Source organism: Cryptomeria japonica, chromosome 6 (genome assembly GCF_030272615.1).
Source record: "Cryptomeria japonica chromosome 6, Sugi_1.0, whole genome shotgun sequence".
NCBI classification, from domain to species: domain Eukaryota; kingdom Viridiplantae; phylum Streptophyta; class Pinopsida; order Cupressales; family Cupressaceae; genus Cryptomeria; species Cryptomeria japonica.
The window spans coordinates 123,941,949-123,962,018 of record NC_081410.1 but is presented as its reverse complement, the minus strand read 5'-3'; the positions used below and the strand labels follow the sequence as shown (position 1 = coordinate 123,962,018).

At 37.8% G+C, this 20,070-nt stretch overlaps 1 protein-coding gene across 3 annotated transcripts in view; it reads right to left on the bottom strand.

Annotated features, from left to right (window-relative positions):
* LOC131029831 (electron transfer flavoprotein-ubiquinone oxidoreductase, mitochondrial) overlaps positions 1-20,070 on the bottom strand; it is a 283,747-nt gene that overhangs the window by 42,649 nt on the left and 221,028 nt on the right. For all 3 annotated transcript variants that reach the window (XM_057960480.2, XM_057960481.2, XM_057960482.2), the window contains exons 12-15: positions 16,713-16,837; positions 16,455-16,504; positions 8,954-9,020; positions 8,760-8,839 (exon numbers count right to left, since the gene is read on the bottom strand). In XM_057960480.2, coding sequence (XP_057816463.2) covers positions 8,760-8,839; positions 8,954-9,020; positions 16,455-16,504; positions 16,713-16,837 — 322 coding nt within the window. The remainder of the gene's footprint in view (positions 1-8,759; positions 8,840-8,953; positions 9,021-16,454; positions 16,505-16,712; positions 16,838-20,070) is intronic.

Here is a 20,070-nt window from a genome sequence, read left to right as displayed (position 1 = left end):
GATTTGCTGTTTCCTCCAAGGGGCCTTACGTATTCCAAAAGTTCAAAGATTTTCTAAACTAAAGAAACTTTCAAAAATAGCAAAAGGAGTAGGGTTTAAAAGAGGTCTAATCTAGCCTGACCCTATGAATGACTTAGTATGGACGAGACTTGGCAAGATTCAACCAACTTCAATTTTGCCATAAGATAACAACTCAATTGAAATTAGTGCGATCTTCTAAGGTAATAAAATGATATTCAATGCATCAAAGATCATGGACACTACCACGAAGGTACATATCCAAGATTCAATAATGATTGAAGATTAAAGGACTCAATGTATTCTCCAGTCGACCACGCAAGGCGTTCCTACAATCAGCAAGAAGCTAGTGGTTTGGATTACGAATCCTACCAAATATCAAATCTCACACTTAGTCTTTCAAATTAACAAACTACTTTGATTGAGCACGATTCAAGTAGATCAAACAACCATGAAGATAACTCTAGAAATTTGCAAGAAAACACCATAACTTCAATATTTTATTGATTTCCAAGTCATCATGTACAACAATTGCTTGAATTTCTCTCTTCAAAGCTCAATCTTACTACAAAATGAAATTGCTTCTAACTCTAATCTCTCTTACATCAACTATTAACTCTCACACTATTCCACTATTTCTCTGTTTTTTAATGAAATGAAAAATGGGGGTATAAATAGCATCCCCAATTACAATGAAAGGTCCAGATTGAAAGTAAATCAATGGACAAGATCATGACACCTAAACCCTAATTAGGGTTTGTTACAAATGGCCTCCTTTTTACTGAACAATATTAAATACATAGCCAAATATTAAATTTGGCACAAAAACCTAGGAGGCATAAACCAATGAGAAATAAGATGTCATGTCATCTGTAACAACCTTTCATCTAGAATCTTATTCCCTTTCCAATTCTCTTTCTTAGCATATGCAATGAATTTTGTCACGATTCCTTCGATTTCTGCGATTGGAATCTCGGGAAGATTCTTCATACTCTCTTCTAAGTGGATGACCTGATCGAATGCATCTAGAAGAGCCGCGTCCCAAGTAGATTCAAGTTCCTTCGTCCTCTCAATCAGGAGCATGATGGCGAACATCTGATCATACTGTTCATCTGTAACATTTGCGTCCTTGCAAAAGATGACCTTGATTCTATCCTCTAGTTCCTGCATTTCCACATCTGTCTCGACCTCGATCCTTCTGCCAAGAATGGTACGAAGTACCTCAAATACTCTGTCCTGGATCGGATTGATCACCTCCTCAACTTGGCTACATCTAGTACTGATGTCCTCAAAGAAAACATTCTTCATATGGAGTAAGGTTGACCAATGAAACAAACTGTGAGGTTCTCCATCCAAGATCCTCTCCTGCGCTAAAATCTTCCTTGATGTGTGTCTAATAACTTTCAAGACAGGAATGATAACGTCCTTGGTATGGGCGAATGCAGCTACTGTTATCATCAAATTGTGGATCATCTCAAGAACCTGGATAGCTTGATGAATAAACTTCATCATCCTTGTTACAAACTCTGCAGCCACTGTATGAGATCTATCCATCCAATTACTTGTACGTTGGACCATGTTCCTGAATCTTTCTGCTTCATTGATTGATTGAAGCGGCAATGCTTGTACTGGTGATCTAACTGGATCCTGACGTCCCAAAGGTTCATTGATGTGACTGAAATATGTCCTCCATGCACCTCTCTCTCTCTCAAGCTTTCTATTCTTCTCCATTTCTTCTCTAAGCTTGTCTTTCAATGCCTCAAATGAATCGGTAGCATCATCTAGAGTCTGCTCTGCGGTAGGTGGTCCTAACTCAAAAGTCTGTATATCATAATCCTCTGCTAGGATCTCACCCTCATATTTGTCTGCTGCCGGTGTAGCTATCTGCAGTTTTCTGGATCCAGTCTCATCTCGAATCATCTTGGACATCTTGGTAGCCTTCTTCTTTTCTGTTACTTCGTGTGAACGTCCAACAAGGCTCTCTAAATCAATTGCATTGTCTTCGTCCTCTATTACGATCACCTTGGTTAATCTTTCCTTCAACCAATCTGGGATAATCGATCTTGTTTCTTGAACTTGAATCTCTTTATGCACTATTTCTTCTTGTCTGGGAGGAGATGTTATTTCATTGTCTTCTTTGTCTTCATCTAACTCATAGTCTTGGAGAGATCCATCTGGTGAACCATGCTGTGCCTGTCCTTCCTCCTGTCTATCGTTCTGTACCATCGACTCCATGGATTCTTCCACTTGAATTGTTCTCTTCTCAGGTCTAGAAGAAGTACCGGATGATCGATCTCTGTTAGCCTCTTGTTTCTTCTTGGAAGACTCTCTCTTTCCAGGTCTCTCTTTCCTCTTCGAACCTCTTGAATGGAGATTGCCCTCACTGGCACATCGAAGGTTACCTTCACCTGAATTTCTAGGATTAGGATTGCCCTCACTCACACTAGCTCCACCTTCGGCAGGTTTCTCTTCCAAAGTGAAAGACATAGCTATGCCTTGTTCTCTTAAATTCTGATGCTGAATGTCAACCCATCTGCGAGTACAAGACAAGACTGGTGCCATCAAAGTATCTAAATCCACGACCTCGGGCTCATTCCAATCTAACCTTACTGTTTTGCTTTCTCGATCATAGGAAGACTGGATATGTCTGCCACTGTCCTGAGCTTGGTCGGCCACTCTGTAAATCCTGCATTTCCTGATGAAATCCAAAGGCAATCTAGAATGCATTTTTCGTTTCACTTCAAGATCATCTAAGAGGTTCATCATAAAATCTTCGATCTGATACTCATGCCTAAACCTTCTACCGACCGTCTCCTCTAAATGTCCATGTGGATCAAAGCTTTCTCTCAAAACAAAAGATGAAAAAGAATATAAGGCTAACTCCTTCTCTGCGTCATCCATGGCTAAAGCATTAGGACATACCTCAACTGAATTACCCAAAATAATGGGTACTGGAACTCCATTCTGATGTCTGTGTCTGAATGCCTTCACATATGCTGCCAACTGTCTTGTTACTTCAAGTAACACAATTCTGTCTGTCGGATATCTCGGCAACATGTATGGTGGTAAAGGACATCCATGCACTCTAATATAAGTGAACTTGGGAAACTGAATGAACCAAGCACCGTACCTCTTTATGAATTCCTGGGCATCCTGAGATAACCTGTTGTGAATTCCACCTTGCAACGTCCTGGTGATGTTCATCGTGAAAGTATCATTAACCAACTTATAGTTGCTCCCTGGCGGATGATGCAAGTAGGCATAGGAATCACAAGCTCTGACCTCGCCGGGTCCTTTTCCAATCACTCCTCTGTGAGGTAGTCCTGCGTATTCAACACTCCTGATCAAGGCATAGATGACATATGAACTCATGTGGAAGGACTTAGTAGCCTTGAGTCTCCTCAACTGTACGTCTAAGCAATGGCTAATCATCCTAGCCCAATGTATTGTACCTTTCCCTTGAACAATCACCTGGATGAAGTAAAACATCCATTTCTCGAAATAGAAGGCATGAGGGGCTCCTGTAACTCGGTTGAGCAAGGTAATCAAATCTCTGTACTCCTCCTGGAAATCAATCCTGTGCGGCGTGTTCGGGACCTTGCTCAGACAGGGACGGCTTTTGAGTAGCCAGTTCTTATTGATAATGCTTAGACAAGCATCTGGATCATCTTCGTACATTGATCTGGCTCCTTCTATGCTCTTGTATATCATGTCCCTGTGCTCTGGAAGATGGAAAGCTTCACTTATAGCTTCCTCTGAAAGGTATGCCAAAGTGTTTCCCTCATTGGACACGATCGTTCTGGACTGTGGATCATAGTGACGGGCACACTCGATCATCAATTCATGGCACTGAATAGCTGGAGGAAAGCCTGCCGCCTTAATGATACCACTCTCGATTATTCTCCGGGCGACAGGTGATGGCTTACCAATGTAAGGGACTTCTCGAAACTTCTTCGTGCTGAAGTTCCCCAAGTTTGTATCTCCAATGTGGCTCCACTTCGACACGATCTTAGTCTCCACTTCTTCAGTCTTCTGATCTTCTTTCATGAGAGCTGAGCGACTGGTGGATGCTCCCGCCTTCGGGGTCGCCATACCTACACAACATTTCATAATGAGAATAGATTTTGCAATGAATAACATAGATTAGAGGAGAAATTTTAGGAAACTTCATGATAAGTCTTTGAGTTATCATTTCCTAAAATAAAACGATTGAGCTAGGAATTCAAAAATTCAAAATATTAAAATATGACGATCAACAAATAAAACAATAAAAATCAAATCGCCATACCTCAATAGAGAGCTAACTCTAGAATGCAAAAGAAAAGGATCGCCTAGGCAAAATTGAGGTATAAATAATCTTCAACGTTATTTCCTCAAAGAAAATCAATTCCGCCACCTTTGTCTTTGGCGTGATCTTTCAAGTTCACCTTTGGCGTGGTCTTCAACTCTTAGCAAATTCGCTCAAATGAAGGTCTTTAAAAAATCGCACCACCTTTGACTGCCTACGCCACCTTGGATGGAATTCGCACCTCTTTAAACACACTTCGCACTATCTTCGTTTTCCTCAATTCGCATGTAGAAGGATAAAAATAATGATGTGAAAATAATAGTTTTCACCCCCCTATATATAGCGCTTGCACCTCTCCATTTACTAAGGCCGACTTGGTAAAATATAACAATTTCAAACGATTTTTAAATGATTTTTTAATTAAATAACAAGGCCGACCTCCATGTATGAGCACTCCATTCGATTTTAATAATTAATTAATAATTAATTAAATGCCTTTCGTTTTTTAATTTGTAAATTTCGATTTTTAATAAAGGCAAAATAATTAATAAATGCCTAACGCCATATTAAATGCTAATTAAATAGGATTTTCAAAACTCATCGATCTTAGCATTTAAAATAAATTTAAAAAGGTTTATTTGGCGCCAAAAATTTGAAAATGAAGTGGACGTACCTCATCGCCCTAGTCCCTTGGAGAGGGACAGGAGCGATTCACCATTTTTGTCATGATTCTTGCGTTTTCAACGTTCAACTCCTTCATTTCCACGTTCCAAATCGATCATCTTGTTGGGTTCTTCGAATTAGATTGCCTTGCATGTGTGCATGAGTGTCTTTAGATGTATCATCGCCCTTGTCCCTTGGAGAGGGACAAGAGCGATCCTAAGGTTTTCGCTTGAAATTCTCCATTTTAATACGGATTTTTTCTTGTATCATCTTCCAAATGCCATTTAAAACCTTGTGCGTCTTTATCTTAACGTGATTGTCAAAGGATATCATGTGTTTTGGCTAACATCGCCCTTGTCCCTTGGAGAGGGACAGGAGCGATCTCCATGTTTTCACGTTCATCTTGCATCTTTGATCTTCGAACTTCCATTGCTAGGCGAATAACATCATTGCTTATTCCTTCTACGCTCGTTCCACTTACTTTCATGAGGTGTTTGGATGTTTAGAGGATCATCGCCCTCGTCCCTTGGAGAGGGACAGGAGCGATCCATGTCTTTCTCCTTAATCTTAGCAACTTTTAACTCCAATCTTCGTTGTGATGTCTTCCAAACGCCGTCTTTTACCATGCCCATCCTCGCCTTAACTTAATTTCGAAGGAGTATGAGTGTTTTTGATGGGATCGCCTTGGTCCTTGTCCAAAGGACAGGAGCAATATGGACTCCTTAGCTTGATTGATAACGTTTGGACGTTCAAAACTCTTGCATGTCATCCTCAAAAGACGTCTTGAACCATTTACAACCTTGTGAAGCTTTGACTCAACGTAATTCTTGCATGAATTGATCAATATACTCAACATCGCTCTGGTCCCTTCCTGAGGGACAGGAGCGAAATTCATCATTGGGAGCTTGTTCTTGTTTATTTCAACTTACAATTATCTTCAACGCGTGTAATGACGTCCTTTCGATCCTTGTGGTAGCTTGATATTTGCTTGTCTCTTGAAATCTATGCCTTAATGGAACTATCGCTCTGGTCCCTTCCCATGGGACAGGAGCGATCTGGGGTCTTAGAGCGCAAATCCTTCCAACGTGACGACCTTGATGCTTGTGTTTGATTAAAAATGTCTTAAGACGTTCCTGCCACCTTGTTCCTTGTCTTGGATCGGTCTTAAACTTGAGGGAAAGGCAACACACTCACTGTATCGCCCTGGTCCCTTGGAGAGGGACAGGAGCGAACTTGCTCTTGTGGTCTTCATTTCACTTTGTCACCTTCAAAACTTATATTCAACGGGTTCGTAATGCGTCCTTCCATTCATTCATGCCTTGGGATCGATTGAAACTTGGCAAGAAGATCGTTTATAACAAAGATCGCTCTGGTCCCTTCCTGAGGGACAGGAGCGAACTAGGCATTTTGGGACCCTTGTTGACATTTTAAAATATTCAATTTATATTCAATGAGTTCATTTCACCGTCTTCCTTGCCACCAAACATGAACTTGACTTGATCTTGGCCTGGATTCTCCTCTATGAAGAATATCGCTCTGGTCCCTGGGAGAGGGACAGGAGCTATAATGTACTTCGCCCTGGTCCCTTCCTGAGGGACAGGAGCGATTTTAGCATTCTGGACCATTCTTCTTCATATTAGCACTTCAAATTATATTCATCTGATAAAACATCTTCCTTTGGATCTCTTCAAATCGTCAAGTCGTCAAAATCTTGCAAGGACAAGGCAAAATTTGATTTGTAGCTCCGGTCCTTCACTGAGGGACAGGAGCGATTTTGCTCTTGGAGGCATTTCTGTGTTTATGAAAATCTTCAATCTATATTCAATGGAAAGATCTCGCCTTTCTCCATTACTTCCAACTCGAAATTCATCTTGACTCTGCAGGGACAGTAAGATATTTGAAAATGAGCTCCCGTCCTTCACAGAGGGACAGGAGCGATTTTGCTCCTACAGGCCAAAATAACATGATTTTACACATTTAATCAATTCACAAGGCGACAACAAGTCATTTCCAATGCCTAGGATCAAAATCAAAAAAGGTCAAAATTTGGTCAAAAATATTCAATCGGACAAAAATTCACATTTCATCTCCAACACTTAGAAAAAATTAAGCTCTGCATTCAAAATTCCAATTGAAAAAATAGACCAATCTGGCGAAATCATTGCATTCAAAATTGCATCCTAGAAAAGAAGCTCAAAGCTCTCAAAACTGACTGGATTCTGGCTTGAAAAGACGGTGACTAAAACCCTAAGGCTTGACCCTAAATCCAGACAACTGACAAACTAACAAAATCCTAAAAAACGAAGCAAAAGGCGAGCAAAAAGAGGGGGTCCCCATTTTCAATGGGGCGATGTGTGAAATGGTCACAACAGGACTGCGCCTCCAACCACCATTGCCTGCACACATTGCCGTTCAACCCCTCGAAAGTGATTGTGTCCACTGTGACTTTCGGCTGCCTTTCTTTCTTGCCTGTATCCGGTACAACAACCTTCCTTTTATCCATAGGACAGTCTGTAGACGGTTTCCTGGTTGTCTTCTCTGAATCCTATAGTCTCCTCCTCCAATCCATTTTTTTCAACTGCCTGGCGCTAGACGCCATCAAATGATTTTATTTTTTCCAAACTTATATCTTTCCTCTCCTGGGCATCTTCAGATGTTCTTTCTTTTGAATCTTGAGGATACTTCCAAATTTCAATTGAATTCTTTTCAATCTGAACCTTTAAAAGCATTTCATCTGTTACAAATAATTTAATAACAATGATTTCTTTTCTATCAAACTTATCAAATTTATCCTAGTCTTTAGTTTTAGTGGTTGGAGGGGACTCTTTACTAGGAACAATATTTGTGAGGCATTTGTATTCTAAAATAGTTAACATGCATTGCTTCTATATATTATATTTTTACCAAAGAATCTCTAGTTGCCTTCCAACATGATATTGGGCAACAAAGCCATTATATTGTTCTTTGCTCCCTCAACCTACAGTCTCAAGGTAAGACAAAAATACCTCCATCCATTATATCTCTAACACAATGAAAACAAGAGATTTATCTCAATGTAAATCTAACTGCCCTCTCTTGGCCCTTAGAGGTCTTGAACAGATTTGGCACTTCCTTCAACAGATTTGAGTACCACTCTGTTGTACGTTTAATCAGCCATGGCTAGGCTTCTTTCAACTGATTGGAAATGCAAAGAAAACCACAGCCATGCAAACAGAACTACTAGTAAGATAAGTAATCAGTGAAAAAGAAAAAGGAAAAAACCCACATTCTCAAAAATATAAATAGGGGAAAGGAAGGACATTTAAATTTTCAAATGCTGCCAATTTTAGTCTACATTCTCTAAACATAGGTAGGAAACATAATACAAGTAAAATGAAGTACTAATTAGGCTGTAAACTCAGAGTAAGTATTACCTAGATGTACTGAATGCTAAGTGGACCATCCATTCTCATGAGGGATGGATTCTTGTGAGCCACAACATGTGAAATATGGATCAATGAATTTGACTCAAAAACCATGCAGTTGAATTCTGATAAAACATCACTTAATTTGACACACTACAGAAAACACTATCTACTTGATAAAAAGGAAGGTGTCAGATTACAATAATTGTAGTGGACTTTCTTGGAATAGATGTAGGATACAAAGGGATAACATGATTTTATTTTAGAGTCCTAGTTTGATTTTAAGGAAATGAACATTCCAAATTAAATCAAAGTACTTTCCATCTCTTATATCCTACTCCTAGGGATCAAATTTGCATCTAAAAATTTCAGATTAACCAACCAACCTGTATAATGAGGTCAACAAATCAAATGTCACTTTTCCATCTGGCTTTGGATATTTTATAGGTGTATGCATCTCCGCAATCTGCACATTTGTATTATGAAAAGAACAAGCATGTTTATGTCTGCAAGCATTATGATTTATAATTTTATTGCTATCCAAACCCATGCAAAAAAATTGCACCCTATAAATTCCTACCTCAGTTGCTTCATGGTCAGGTTTGCCATGTTTGAGCGTCCATGGTAATCTTCCTTTTGTAATATAGCTGGCGCACAAACAGAAGTTATACTGACTAACTTTAGAAAACAGTGATAGTATTGAAAGAGAAAACCCTAGGAAAAAACCTATGAAAGATCAAATAGAGAAGGCTCATTGCAGCAGATCAGAAGAAATCCTTCACTACAGTGGAAGATTACTCAAAAGTCAATAGCAGAACTGAATAAATTCTATGTACAGAATTATCTACTTGTAAAACCACATAATCAAATTCCTATTTCATATCATACATCTTTTAATAATTTTCTCTTAGACCTCTGTTAGATTTTCCATTGCAACATATATTGTAGAATACATAACAGAAATACCACTTTCTGATAATAAAAAAAAGTGTCATACATCTAAATTTATTTATTAATAGTCGCTACTAAGAGATGCAACCTATCACATTGATAGGACATGGATTATTAAACATTCCCCTTAATCTGCATTTAAATAACCTATCATCCTAATCATTCATACTTGCCTATCTATTTTTGAATTTCTATTTTATATTCAATATGTACATAATACATATTTTCCTCGTACATACTTGACAAGTGTTGTCAAAGAAAACCATCCTACAGCTTCCAGAATGCAAAACTGTTTAGGATTTTTCTCCCTGAACCCTAAACCTATAATTTGGCCAGATTTCAATTTTGTGACTGAAAAATCTTCCTTGGCTTGTGGTCACTGTTGATGTGTTTTTTAGGACACTTCGAAGTTTGAACACAAAATAAAATACTAAATATTCTGTCCTCTCTTGAACAAAGAAATCTCATATGCTAATGAATATGATAAAAGGAGATGACTCCAAGGTTTCCAATGTGAACAATCAACTTTAATACTCGGGATAGGCTCAGTGTGTATGATGTGATATTGCTAGAATCACAAGGGGACTTACATTTATGAAATTTACTGGAATGTAGGATCTATACTATCTTGCTTGGAAAATAAAGATTAAAGGAGCTATGGGTTGAAGAACCTAATCTAACTCTAAGGACAATGACAATAAAGGATGATGCTTTGATACATGGATTCCATAATCAAGCCTTGCTTTGCCATGTGGGAACAACTACACAAAACTAATGCAATCCCCAAAGTAATAACGGAGGCTTTTCATATTGTGATTATTCATCAAATACCCAAGACTGGTACAATTAAACTAAAGATCCACAATTGATCTTATGCTCAACAAGGCTTAGACTTACCATGCACTGCAACTTACAATCACCAAATTACAAAAGGTATGGACGGAAATTCCATCAAGATACCGTCACATTTCTCCATTACAATCAATGAACTTTATCTAAGTTTGAGAAGTAACAAGAAACAATGCAAAATGTAGAAAGAACACATAGGGATCCACCATGCTTCAATGAAAATCTGGTATTAAATTCAACAAGTCTTGGCAACAATCTTGAGCTTCCTCCTCCTAGTCTACCTCTAACTACTTATTGCTTTTGCTACTAACTATTAACCCTTTACAAATGAGAGAACTGAGCCTTATATAGAGGAATCATTACCTTTCAATGGCTTAGATTGATTCAACATCAACGACTTAGATTTAACAATAAAATCCTAATTAAGGTTTGTTAAAAAAACTCCTTGCCCAATGACAAAATTACAATACGATGGACACATGTCCTTTAAATTCTAACCATTTAGAAATGAGGTTAGGTATATAAACAATATATGATGAATCGCCATGAGTCACTAGCTCCACTCATGGATGAGTTAGGAACTTGGAAGACTGTGATTGGTTGATGATGATGGGACGCCACCTTAGCCACTTGCATGCTTGTAGATCATCACAAAGAAGTCCTTCAACTTGAGCAATATCTCTTGATACTTACTCAATGTGATAGCAGATCATAATCCCCAAATTGCATCATTTTAGTGATCAAGTTTGTAGCTTTGACTAACTCTTTTGAAACTGACTCCATTCCTTGATCAAGTTTGCACAATTCATCTCCTAACTTGGGAATTTTCCTTTGTGTTGTATTTCCATCTTGATGATGTTTGATGTAGTCTTTGTGATGATGCCCATGCTTGATTTGAAAAGCTTGCCTTAATGATATTCAGGAATTAACCTCTTTGTGATGCATTGCATTTTTAACTTCCTACCTCTTGGTAATCCTAGTGAACATGCGTCTGATATAGGAGTATAAGCATGTTATGTCGGCCTTGGATACCTTGATGTTGCCTAATTCACATTGTAGCTTTGACTTTGATTCTTAGATTTCTGAAGTGTTGATGTGTTTTTTATGCACTTCAAACACAATAAAATACCAAGGTATCTTATCCTCTCTTGATCAAAATCTCCTCAAATGCTAAATTATATGATCAATCGAGATGACTCCAAGGTTTCTATTGTCAAATCTTTACGTGTAGATAGCTCAATTGGTTGATGTGATTGTGTGATCTCTCCTTTATACTTTGGGGTATTGACTTCTTCATGTTGTCATAATGCAATGAAATTTTTTGGATATCTTGAAATCCTTCTTGTGTGGTCACCTTCCTTGGTATCCTTATGCTTGCCGATGAAATCATTCCTCTTGAAGATATCCATTTCCATGTTTCACTTTAAAGTTGTGAGGATTGTTGATACACTTTAGAGTATAGACCTTCATGTGGTAGAATTCTAATCTTCCTTGGATTTTGGACCTTGACTTTGATCTTTGATCTTTGCTTTGCATGACTCAAACTTGGCCTTGATATTGAAATACCCTCCTTGGAGTGCTGTTCTGATCTTCCTACAATCTGACTTGCCCTTTTGATTTCCTCATTTGTCACCTGCGAAACAAACAAGAAGGTATCAAACACATATAACTCATACTAATTTTACCTACCTTCCATCTCTATGTTCTCTAACTTGTTTGGTTGAGCTATATTTTAGGTCTGGTTTTATGTTTGCTACAGGTCTGATAATGTATGGAAAATTCACTTAGCTGATAGCTCTGCCCAGGCTGCCTTCAAAGTAGATTAAAATGTCTCCAACTTGATATCAAGCCACCTTAGTCAAAATCGCCTTCCTTGATCAAGAGATTTGCTAGTTTCTGCTATCAAAATTGCAGTCTTTGATAAAATTCGCTGCCTTCAAGGGATTTCGCTCTGCTCTTGATCAGAATTCTAATCACTTGAATGATGTTCATAATGTGATAAAGTATCTCCTTTATATAAGCGTAGATGCTAAGGGATGCATCACTTTGCATTGTAAGCCAACTAGCCTTTTAACATATAAAATGTTTTAATTTTCTTCTCCTTGCTGGGCACTTTACATCATTCAAGATGATAGCCGACCTGCACACTTGGTGGTTTTTATTTTATTATTTTATTATTATTTTTATTTCCACTGGTTATGTTTTGAATGAAATGCCTCCTTTAAGAAGTCGGTATTCCTTACCCATATTGGTGTTAGCTCATACTCTTGTTTTATGGGCCCTCTTTATCGTTGCTGGTGCTCATGACTTCAAGTATGTTGGGTGTTTGAGCTGGGCAAGCACATGCCGTGGTGAGAAGGGTTGTGTGGGATGTTAGGCTAGCATGTGCCGTGATGGGAGAGAGGTAAGGGATATTAGAAAAAGATGTGCTGCGGTGAGAAGGGAGTGAGGAAGTTTGGAAGGATATATGCTGCGTGGAGAGAGAGGTAAGGTGGGTATAAAGGATGTATCGCGGTGGAAGGTTAGTAAGGAAAGTGAGGTAAGGATATGTCGCGGTGGATAGGGTGTGAAGGATATGAAGTGGAGGAAGATGCCGCGGTGGATAGGAGGTAAGGAAGGGAGATGGGGGTATAAGGGGATAAAGCGCGGCAAATGGAGGATGGGATGAAACAAGGTTGGATGCCGGTGGATAAAGGGAGACATAAGGATGGGTAGTAGAAGGGTAGGATGGGATGGGATGGGATAGTGTTAGGCTAAGGGAAGAAAGGGGGACTTAGGAATATAAGGTGTGGGTTAGGATATAGGAAATGGAAGTTGGAGAATATAAGATAGGATGATGTGGGAGGTATAAGGGAAGTAAAGGATGGAAGGATAAGAAATGAAGGATGAAGGATGAAGGATGATGTAAAGGTGGTCAAGGACAGATGGGCAAAAGGAAGGAAGGAATGAAATGGATGGACGAAAGGATGGAGAGGTGGACTCCCTCGTGTGAATATTTTACCCTTGAATTTCCTTTCGGAAATCCAAGAAAAGCAATTGATATTCCAAATTTCACTCTTTCATACATTTCTTACTCCAAATCTTCACCATGGAATTCATGCCTAGACACGACTTGGAAATAGCATTGCATCTTCTCTCAAGTAAGAGGTTAAAAGCTCCAAAACTACTGCCAAGCTAGGCAATTAAACTAAAACAACTACTCTAGAAAGAAAAAAGTAGGGGTCCCCATTTGCAATGGGGCGATGTGTGAAAACGTCACAACACAAAGGAAATTCAAGATTGTTGTTGCTTCTTTCATCCTCATGTTGTAGTCTTGAGCCTATAACCCTCTTAAATACTTGAACCTTGGTGTGGATATCTGTCTCTTCGTCCCTACTTGTGTTCACGTTCCATGCCTTGGGCCTACAAACAATCAAATCACAAATTAAAACATTATATACAAGAAGTCTTACCATTTAACTTTCAAACCTTTAAGCCCTACATATTTAAGACACCCATATGCATAAGAAGAATGAGCGAAAAATCTATCCCTCTCTTGCAGGGCAGCTTTAGAAGGCCCGTGTGCACAAAATACAGAGCACCTAAGGGCTTTGTCTTTGCTCCAAGTCGGAGATGTTAGATGTAATTACTTGGGCACCTACAAATATAAGGTAAGTCTTTCCTACTAAACACCAATTCAAATCAGATTTGCCATTGCTGTGCTCTTCTTATTAGGATTAGGTTGGATGTCCTCTGCCCTAGGTCTGATCTTTCATATTGTAGGCCTGATTTTAATCCCTTTAGGGTCTGATCCTTATCCTCTGAGGCCTGATTGCTCATGCCCTAGATCTGATCTTAGATCTGATGTTTTCTTGGTTGTCTCCGAAATCTGACTCATATAATTTTAGGTCTGATTACCTATACTTTAATGAGCTCATTCAAGCCATCTCTTTGCATAGCAGATTCAAAGTATACATATGCTCAATCAAAACTGAAATCTTATGTTCACTTGCACAAGTAATGGCAGAAATGAGGCAATCTTATGCATAAACTCACCTCTTGAGCGGGATTTGATAGGATGCTTGCATGATTTGCAAGTTGAACACGTGGGAGCTAAGTCCTTACACAACTTACCCTTATGAGCGCATGTGAAGATCCTCCTTGCAGGGTGTGTTTAAAGCCCATGCTTGCACAAGGTAATATAGGAGCGCATTTGGAAGGGTGCTTTGCATTAAAATTGGAACGCATTTGATGTTTGGCTTGCATAGCGAAAATTGTTGAACGCATTATGAGGTAGATCACTGCACAAGATCATACATGGAGCAGCTTATGAAGGTTACCTTGCATAAAATTATACCTGAGTTGCCAGCTTTGTCTAAACTTACCAATTTGTTCTCCTCCCATTCTCTTTTCTTGGATGCATTTGATGTTTAGCTCTGCATAGTGCATTGGAAGGTAACCTTGCAAAACAATTGAGAGTGGAGTTGGAGACTAAACATTTATAAAGGAAGAATACATAATGTATGTTTGTTTGCGCAAGGGAAATAGGATGAGTGGATTCTAGGGTGTAAGTTTTCATAACATTTTTTTGGGTGGCTTTGACCTATCCCCTTGCAGAATGGAAGGGAGCGCATCGTGCTAGCATCTCAATACAACATGGAATGCATATAAGGTAGAGTCTTGCACAACTCCACAAACATGAGCACACATAACAGGGATGAATGGACAAATTCCCTCCTTGGACAATACTTAACCAAATATTGATTTGTAACATGAATTGGAGGGGTTACCAAGGTGGGTTTGAAAGGGTGCCCTGCACAAAGCTAATACATGAGCATTTAAGGTACCTGTGCCTGTACAAACCAAGGTGTAAGGTGGGATGCAGGAGGTGAAGTGCACAAAATGATAAGCGCACCTAGCAGGTTGCCTTGCACAATATTGATGTGGATTTGCCTCCTTAGTTCAACACTTCGCTGATTCGCCCCTAGTCATGAGGTTGGACTTGACATTATTGTAAAATTTAAACCCCCCTAAACCATGTACAATTTTATACCTGTAAGAAGGGGGTTGATCCCAGACTTGGCCAAATTCTCATGATTTTCACTCCTAGGCTTTTAATGATGAGAACTTGAAATACAAGACCATAAGCGATGTACTTGTAGTTCCTAACAGAATTACAAGCAAGTTTGCCCCTATATGCTCTATCATTTGCACCCCTAATGACCTCCTGCAATCAAAAAAGACCAACAACTTTAACACCCTTCGTCAACTTTGCAACATGACCTCAACTCTGACATTCACACAACCAATCTCTTCTTAGTAGCAAAGGTTAACGGCTAAAAGACTACTACCAAGCTAAGTCAACCTAACTAAGAAACCTAAGCGAAGCAAAAAGTGGGGGTCCCCATTTGCAATGGGGCAATGTGTGAAAATGTCACAACAGTCAATTTCTCGATGTTTCAGCAAAAAGTTTCACATGACAGAAAAAAATAAAAATAAAAACAAAGACATGCAAAACCAATTATATTTTAGGAAATTTATAAAAACTATTTTTTTATACAAAAGGGCAACCATAGGTTTCCAGATTTGTATTGATCCATAAAATCATTGCAACTACATCGAAGAACCCACATGATAGCAACTATATATCTTGGAAACAATGGAACCTAACAAAAATCAAAACTAGGCCATCAACACCCTATCAACTAGATTTTTAATGTTCACAAACAGCAATGGTGTTCATGAGCTCCTTTATCTCTAGATTGTTTGGAATTTCTAGGCCTTCTGACTGACTGTCAGTATTGCCATCCAGCCCTATCAATCATTTATCTTTGTGGATGGAATTTGCAGATGTCTCCAGACTACGTCTAAAGAACTGAAGGCAGATAGGTTGGGTTGAACAAAGGTTCCGACAAGTTGGCAGTCATCATTCAGCTAATCAGAGTGTCTGATGGAGTAGGTTTAGAAAAGTCTAAGCTACATAAATCTGGATAATATATAGTTTAACATGAAAAAATCACTTTTGTACTTGAATAGTAGATGTTATGTCAAGGTTTGGTACTCCCAAAACTACGTCATAAAGACCAAATTCCAAAGTAAAAGATTTGAACAATATATAAGATAAGTGGAAACAAATCCCCTTGTAAGCCAAAATAAAATAATTTAAATCATTTTTAAATCTAAATCTATGATATTTGAAGTTCCTGCCAAATGAAATTTCAGAGAAGTGAAAAACATAAATCTAAACAAAGAAAACAGTATTGTAAGAGACAAGTGCAAGACAATAATAACTCAAATCTTACAGTTCCAAGGCAGAAAGACCTAATCCTGGAATCAATCCATAGTTAAATGCCTACAAAGAAGATGAAACAATAAGTTGTTAAATGAGATTCCAAGAATAATTATGCAGGTAGTACAATGGATGCATTAAATTGGCACTGTAGCAAATTCAAAGAAATTTTCATAAGTATTTTCAAGGCCTGAATATTCAAAAGTGAATCTGTGCTTCCTAAGAATATTCATTTACTTCTTGTAAAGAAAAAACAATGCAGATTCTGTACCGGTCGAAAATTTCGGACTCTATAAAGTTCATCCCATATCCAAGACTTCTTTAAATTGTCCCAATACACTTCCAGGTCAACTCCATTCCACAATACATCAAATGCTGCTTCTGCTGCAAGCATACCTGGAAAGTAGAAACAGTATCAAATGAAGAATTGTTATATCAGTATTCTATTAGCTGAAGACTCTAGCACTATTGTATAACAGCATCAAAAGTAAAACTCAGAAAATTAATCAAGGAAGCGAGACTAAATTTTCTATTAGGTGATTCAATTTCTTTTCATCCATTTTCTATTGGAAAAGGTGAAAACATTTCTTTTTCTACAAAATGATGATAATAAAGCCCAGAACAATGTTGAAGAAAATCAGACAAAGGTTTCACAGAGAAGAAGGTAGATTTTTTTTATTCATCAAATATGAAAGAAAATTTGTTCATCAAATAAGACAGAAACTTACATATCCATGCATAAGGTGCACCCCTTTCATGCACGTCAAGTCAAGACATAAGTCAGTTAATCTGAAGGTGATAAGTGCTGTGCGTCTACATACAGTGGGAATATGACACAAGACACATAACCCTTCAAGAGCATAGTTTGCATTACATACTAAACATCATACTGTAACAACCAACTATAATTTTTATTTTCTCGCACACAGACCAAGAGGCTCTCTAAAGAAATAAATTTTTCCTTTCCTTGGCGGATTGGTGATGTCAGCTTCCTGTTCTGGACTGGACAATAGTGTAACTTCAAGTGTTTGGTTCTTGCATGATATACAAGATTAGTTGCCAATTTTATTAAACTTTGATTATCTAAATGTAAATACAATTGGATTCTGTTGTGTATAATTCAAATCTTTTAGTATACATTTTAGCCAAATTGCTTCAAATGTGGCACTGGCAGCAGATATATATTCAGCTTCTCTTAAAGAAAGTAGGCTGAAGCAGTATCCTGATGTTGATTTCCTCTCAGTTTATTCTGCCCATTCTGAATCACTGTAACAAAATAATCTTGGTGCTTTCACCTATGAGAATTCTAATCCAAGGTTTGATGTTTCCTGAATTTATCTCAATATTCTTTTTCCAGCTTTCCAATGTGATCGTCAACATAAAGCTTCGTTCACAGGTTTCCCAATTCATCTGCAACCAACATACAACCTTTTTCCATAGGAGTTGGAACAGGCTTACAATTTGCCATATTAGACATTCTTAAGAGTTACTTTGCATACTTTGTCTGAGAGATGAAGATTCTACATTCCTTTTAGATAATCTCAACTCCAAGATACTAATGAAGAACGCCCATGTAAGTCAACTCAAATTTTTTCTCCAACTGTTCCTTGTAATATTTCTATTACGTTGATTATTCCCAATCAGCAGGTCATCAACATATAATGCAATGATTGTAGTCATACCTGATCTTTTCAAACTAATATGCAGGCTTGGATCCGCTTAACTTTGAGCAAAGACAATTCCTCTGAGATGTAATCTATTTTTTATTCCAGGCTTTAGCTGCTTGCTGCAAGCCATACAGGGCTTTCTTTAGTTTGTAGACCAGATGAATCTTCTTTAACAAATTGATTGAGAATGCTTCCTTATATAACTCTGTAGGTGATTTTTTGCATCAACATTTAGGATTACACTTTGTGATCCAAAACAAGGATGAGGAGAAAGTACAGCAGGTTCTAGACTTGCTCATTAAATAGATGGCGAGTCAGGAGAAGACAAGCCACAAATCAAGAAAAAAGAGAACAGAAATAAACCTAATGATGGTTACAACACATATTCAAACAAGTACATACCAAAAAATGGGAGAAGTATAATAATCTAAATACTCCCTAGAATATACCTAGAATTACACTTTTAAGTGTAAACTTATGAATAATATTCTAATGCTAGCATTGTATTCATAATTATTAAAATGTTATTCCAATACTATTCACAAATGCTGAAATGACACAAAAGTAATAAACTTATACACCCCAGAATACGGCTAGAATAAAACTCGGTAAGAATAAAATTATAGTAATATTATCATAATACTAGTATTGTACTCAAAATAATAAAAATATTATTCTATTATAATTATTATTCACAAATAAGTAAAATGCTAGGATAAAAACAAAATTGTCAGTGATCTTATGATGAAAAAAGTAGTAATATATATTATATAAGAATTATATTATTAGTATTTCTAGAATAATAATACTATCATAGCATCCCATTCAAGGGATACGAGAAAATAAGACTGGTAGTAAAAAAGGAATGCTCAAATATCAAAAAAATCAAGGGGTGAGTAAGAAGCGGCTCCCCCCTGCTAAAAGTTTTGTAAAGTTCAGTTTTAGCACGCTTCTAGAGGCAATCCAGGTATTGCTGGTGGAGGGTTTTGCACTAAAAAATTATAAAGGAAGCTTTGTGTATAAAGGTTCTCTCTTTGTGGAATTAGAATGAATTATGAAGCTAAATGGGAAGCTCCAGTTTCAGGTATGGTTACAGTGGCTTCTCAAGGAGTAGAAATATTACCGTTGAAGTAGATTATCTTACTGTGATCTATGCTCTTCGAGAAGGATCAAAGCTGAGGTTTGTTAGTAACAATTTGATAGCCCTATGAAACTTTCATTATCATCAAAATTATTGTCAATAACCATGTCATATTACTGATATCAGCTCAAGTTATCTTTCATGTCAAAACACTAAGACATTAGGTGCTGGTCAATTTTAACCCTCTCACAATGTTTGCAGATTGCTTGTGGATGGGGATCATCAAATGCACCGAATCAAGTTTTTGATATTTAGTGGCTTCAACATAGAAAGAGGAAGAATGGAAAATCAAAGATCCAAGTCTAGGAAATGACAAAGGAGACAAAGATTAGATGAAACAGTGCCAAGGGGAAAATGCCATTAAAGACCATGGAACACATATTGGAGTGACAAGCTTAAGGGGAAGCTGCCAATTATGGCAGTGCTGTTAGTGAATCATGTCACAAGAGAGGTTCCTAAAAACAAACATTATTTTACCATTTTTAAGAGGCCAGACCAATCTAAAATTTCACTCCAGATGAATAAAGAGTAAGTGAAGTGTGCCAACCTAATTAAGGGCAGCACGAGGGTTATGAAATCATGCCAAAAACATGGAGCAAGTGGTAGAAACTTAAGTAACGCATGACTAACAGCAAGAAGATGATTTTAATAACATGAGGAACCTTTCCTAAGCGGCCTAGCCAGTCTAAAGCTCTAATCAAAGTGGCAAGAGTAACACAAAACCATGCCAACAAAGAAGAATGTCATCATGTCAACTTTTCAGTGGTTGAGTGTAATGTTCCCTTTCTAGCTAGTCATCAGATGATAGGTTGTTAGCCCGT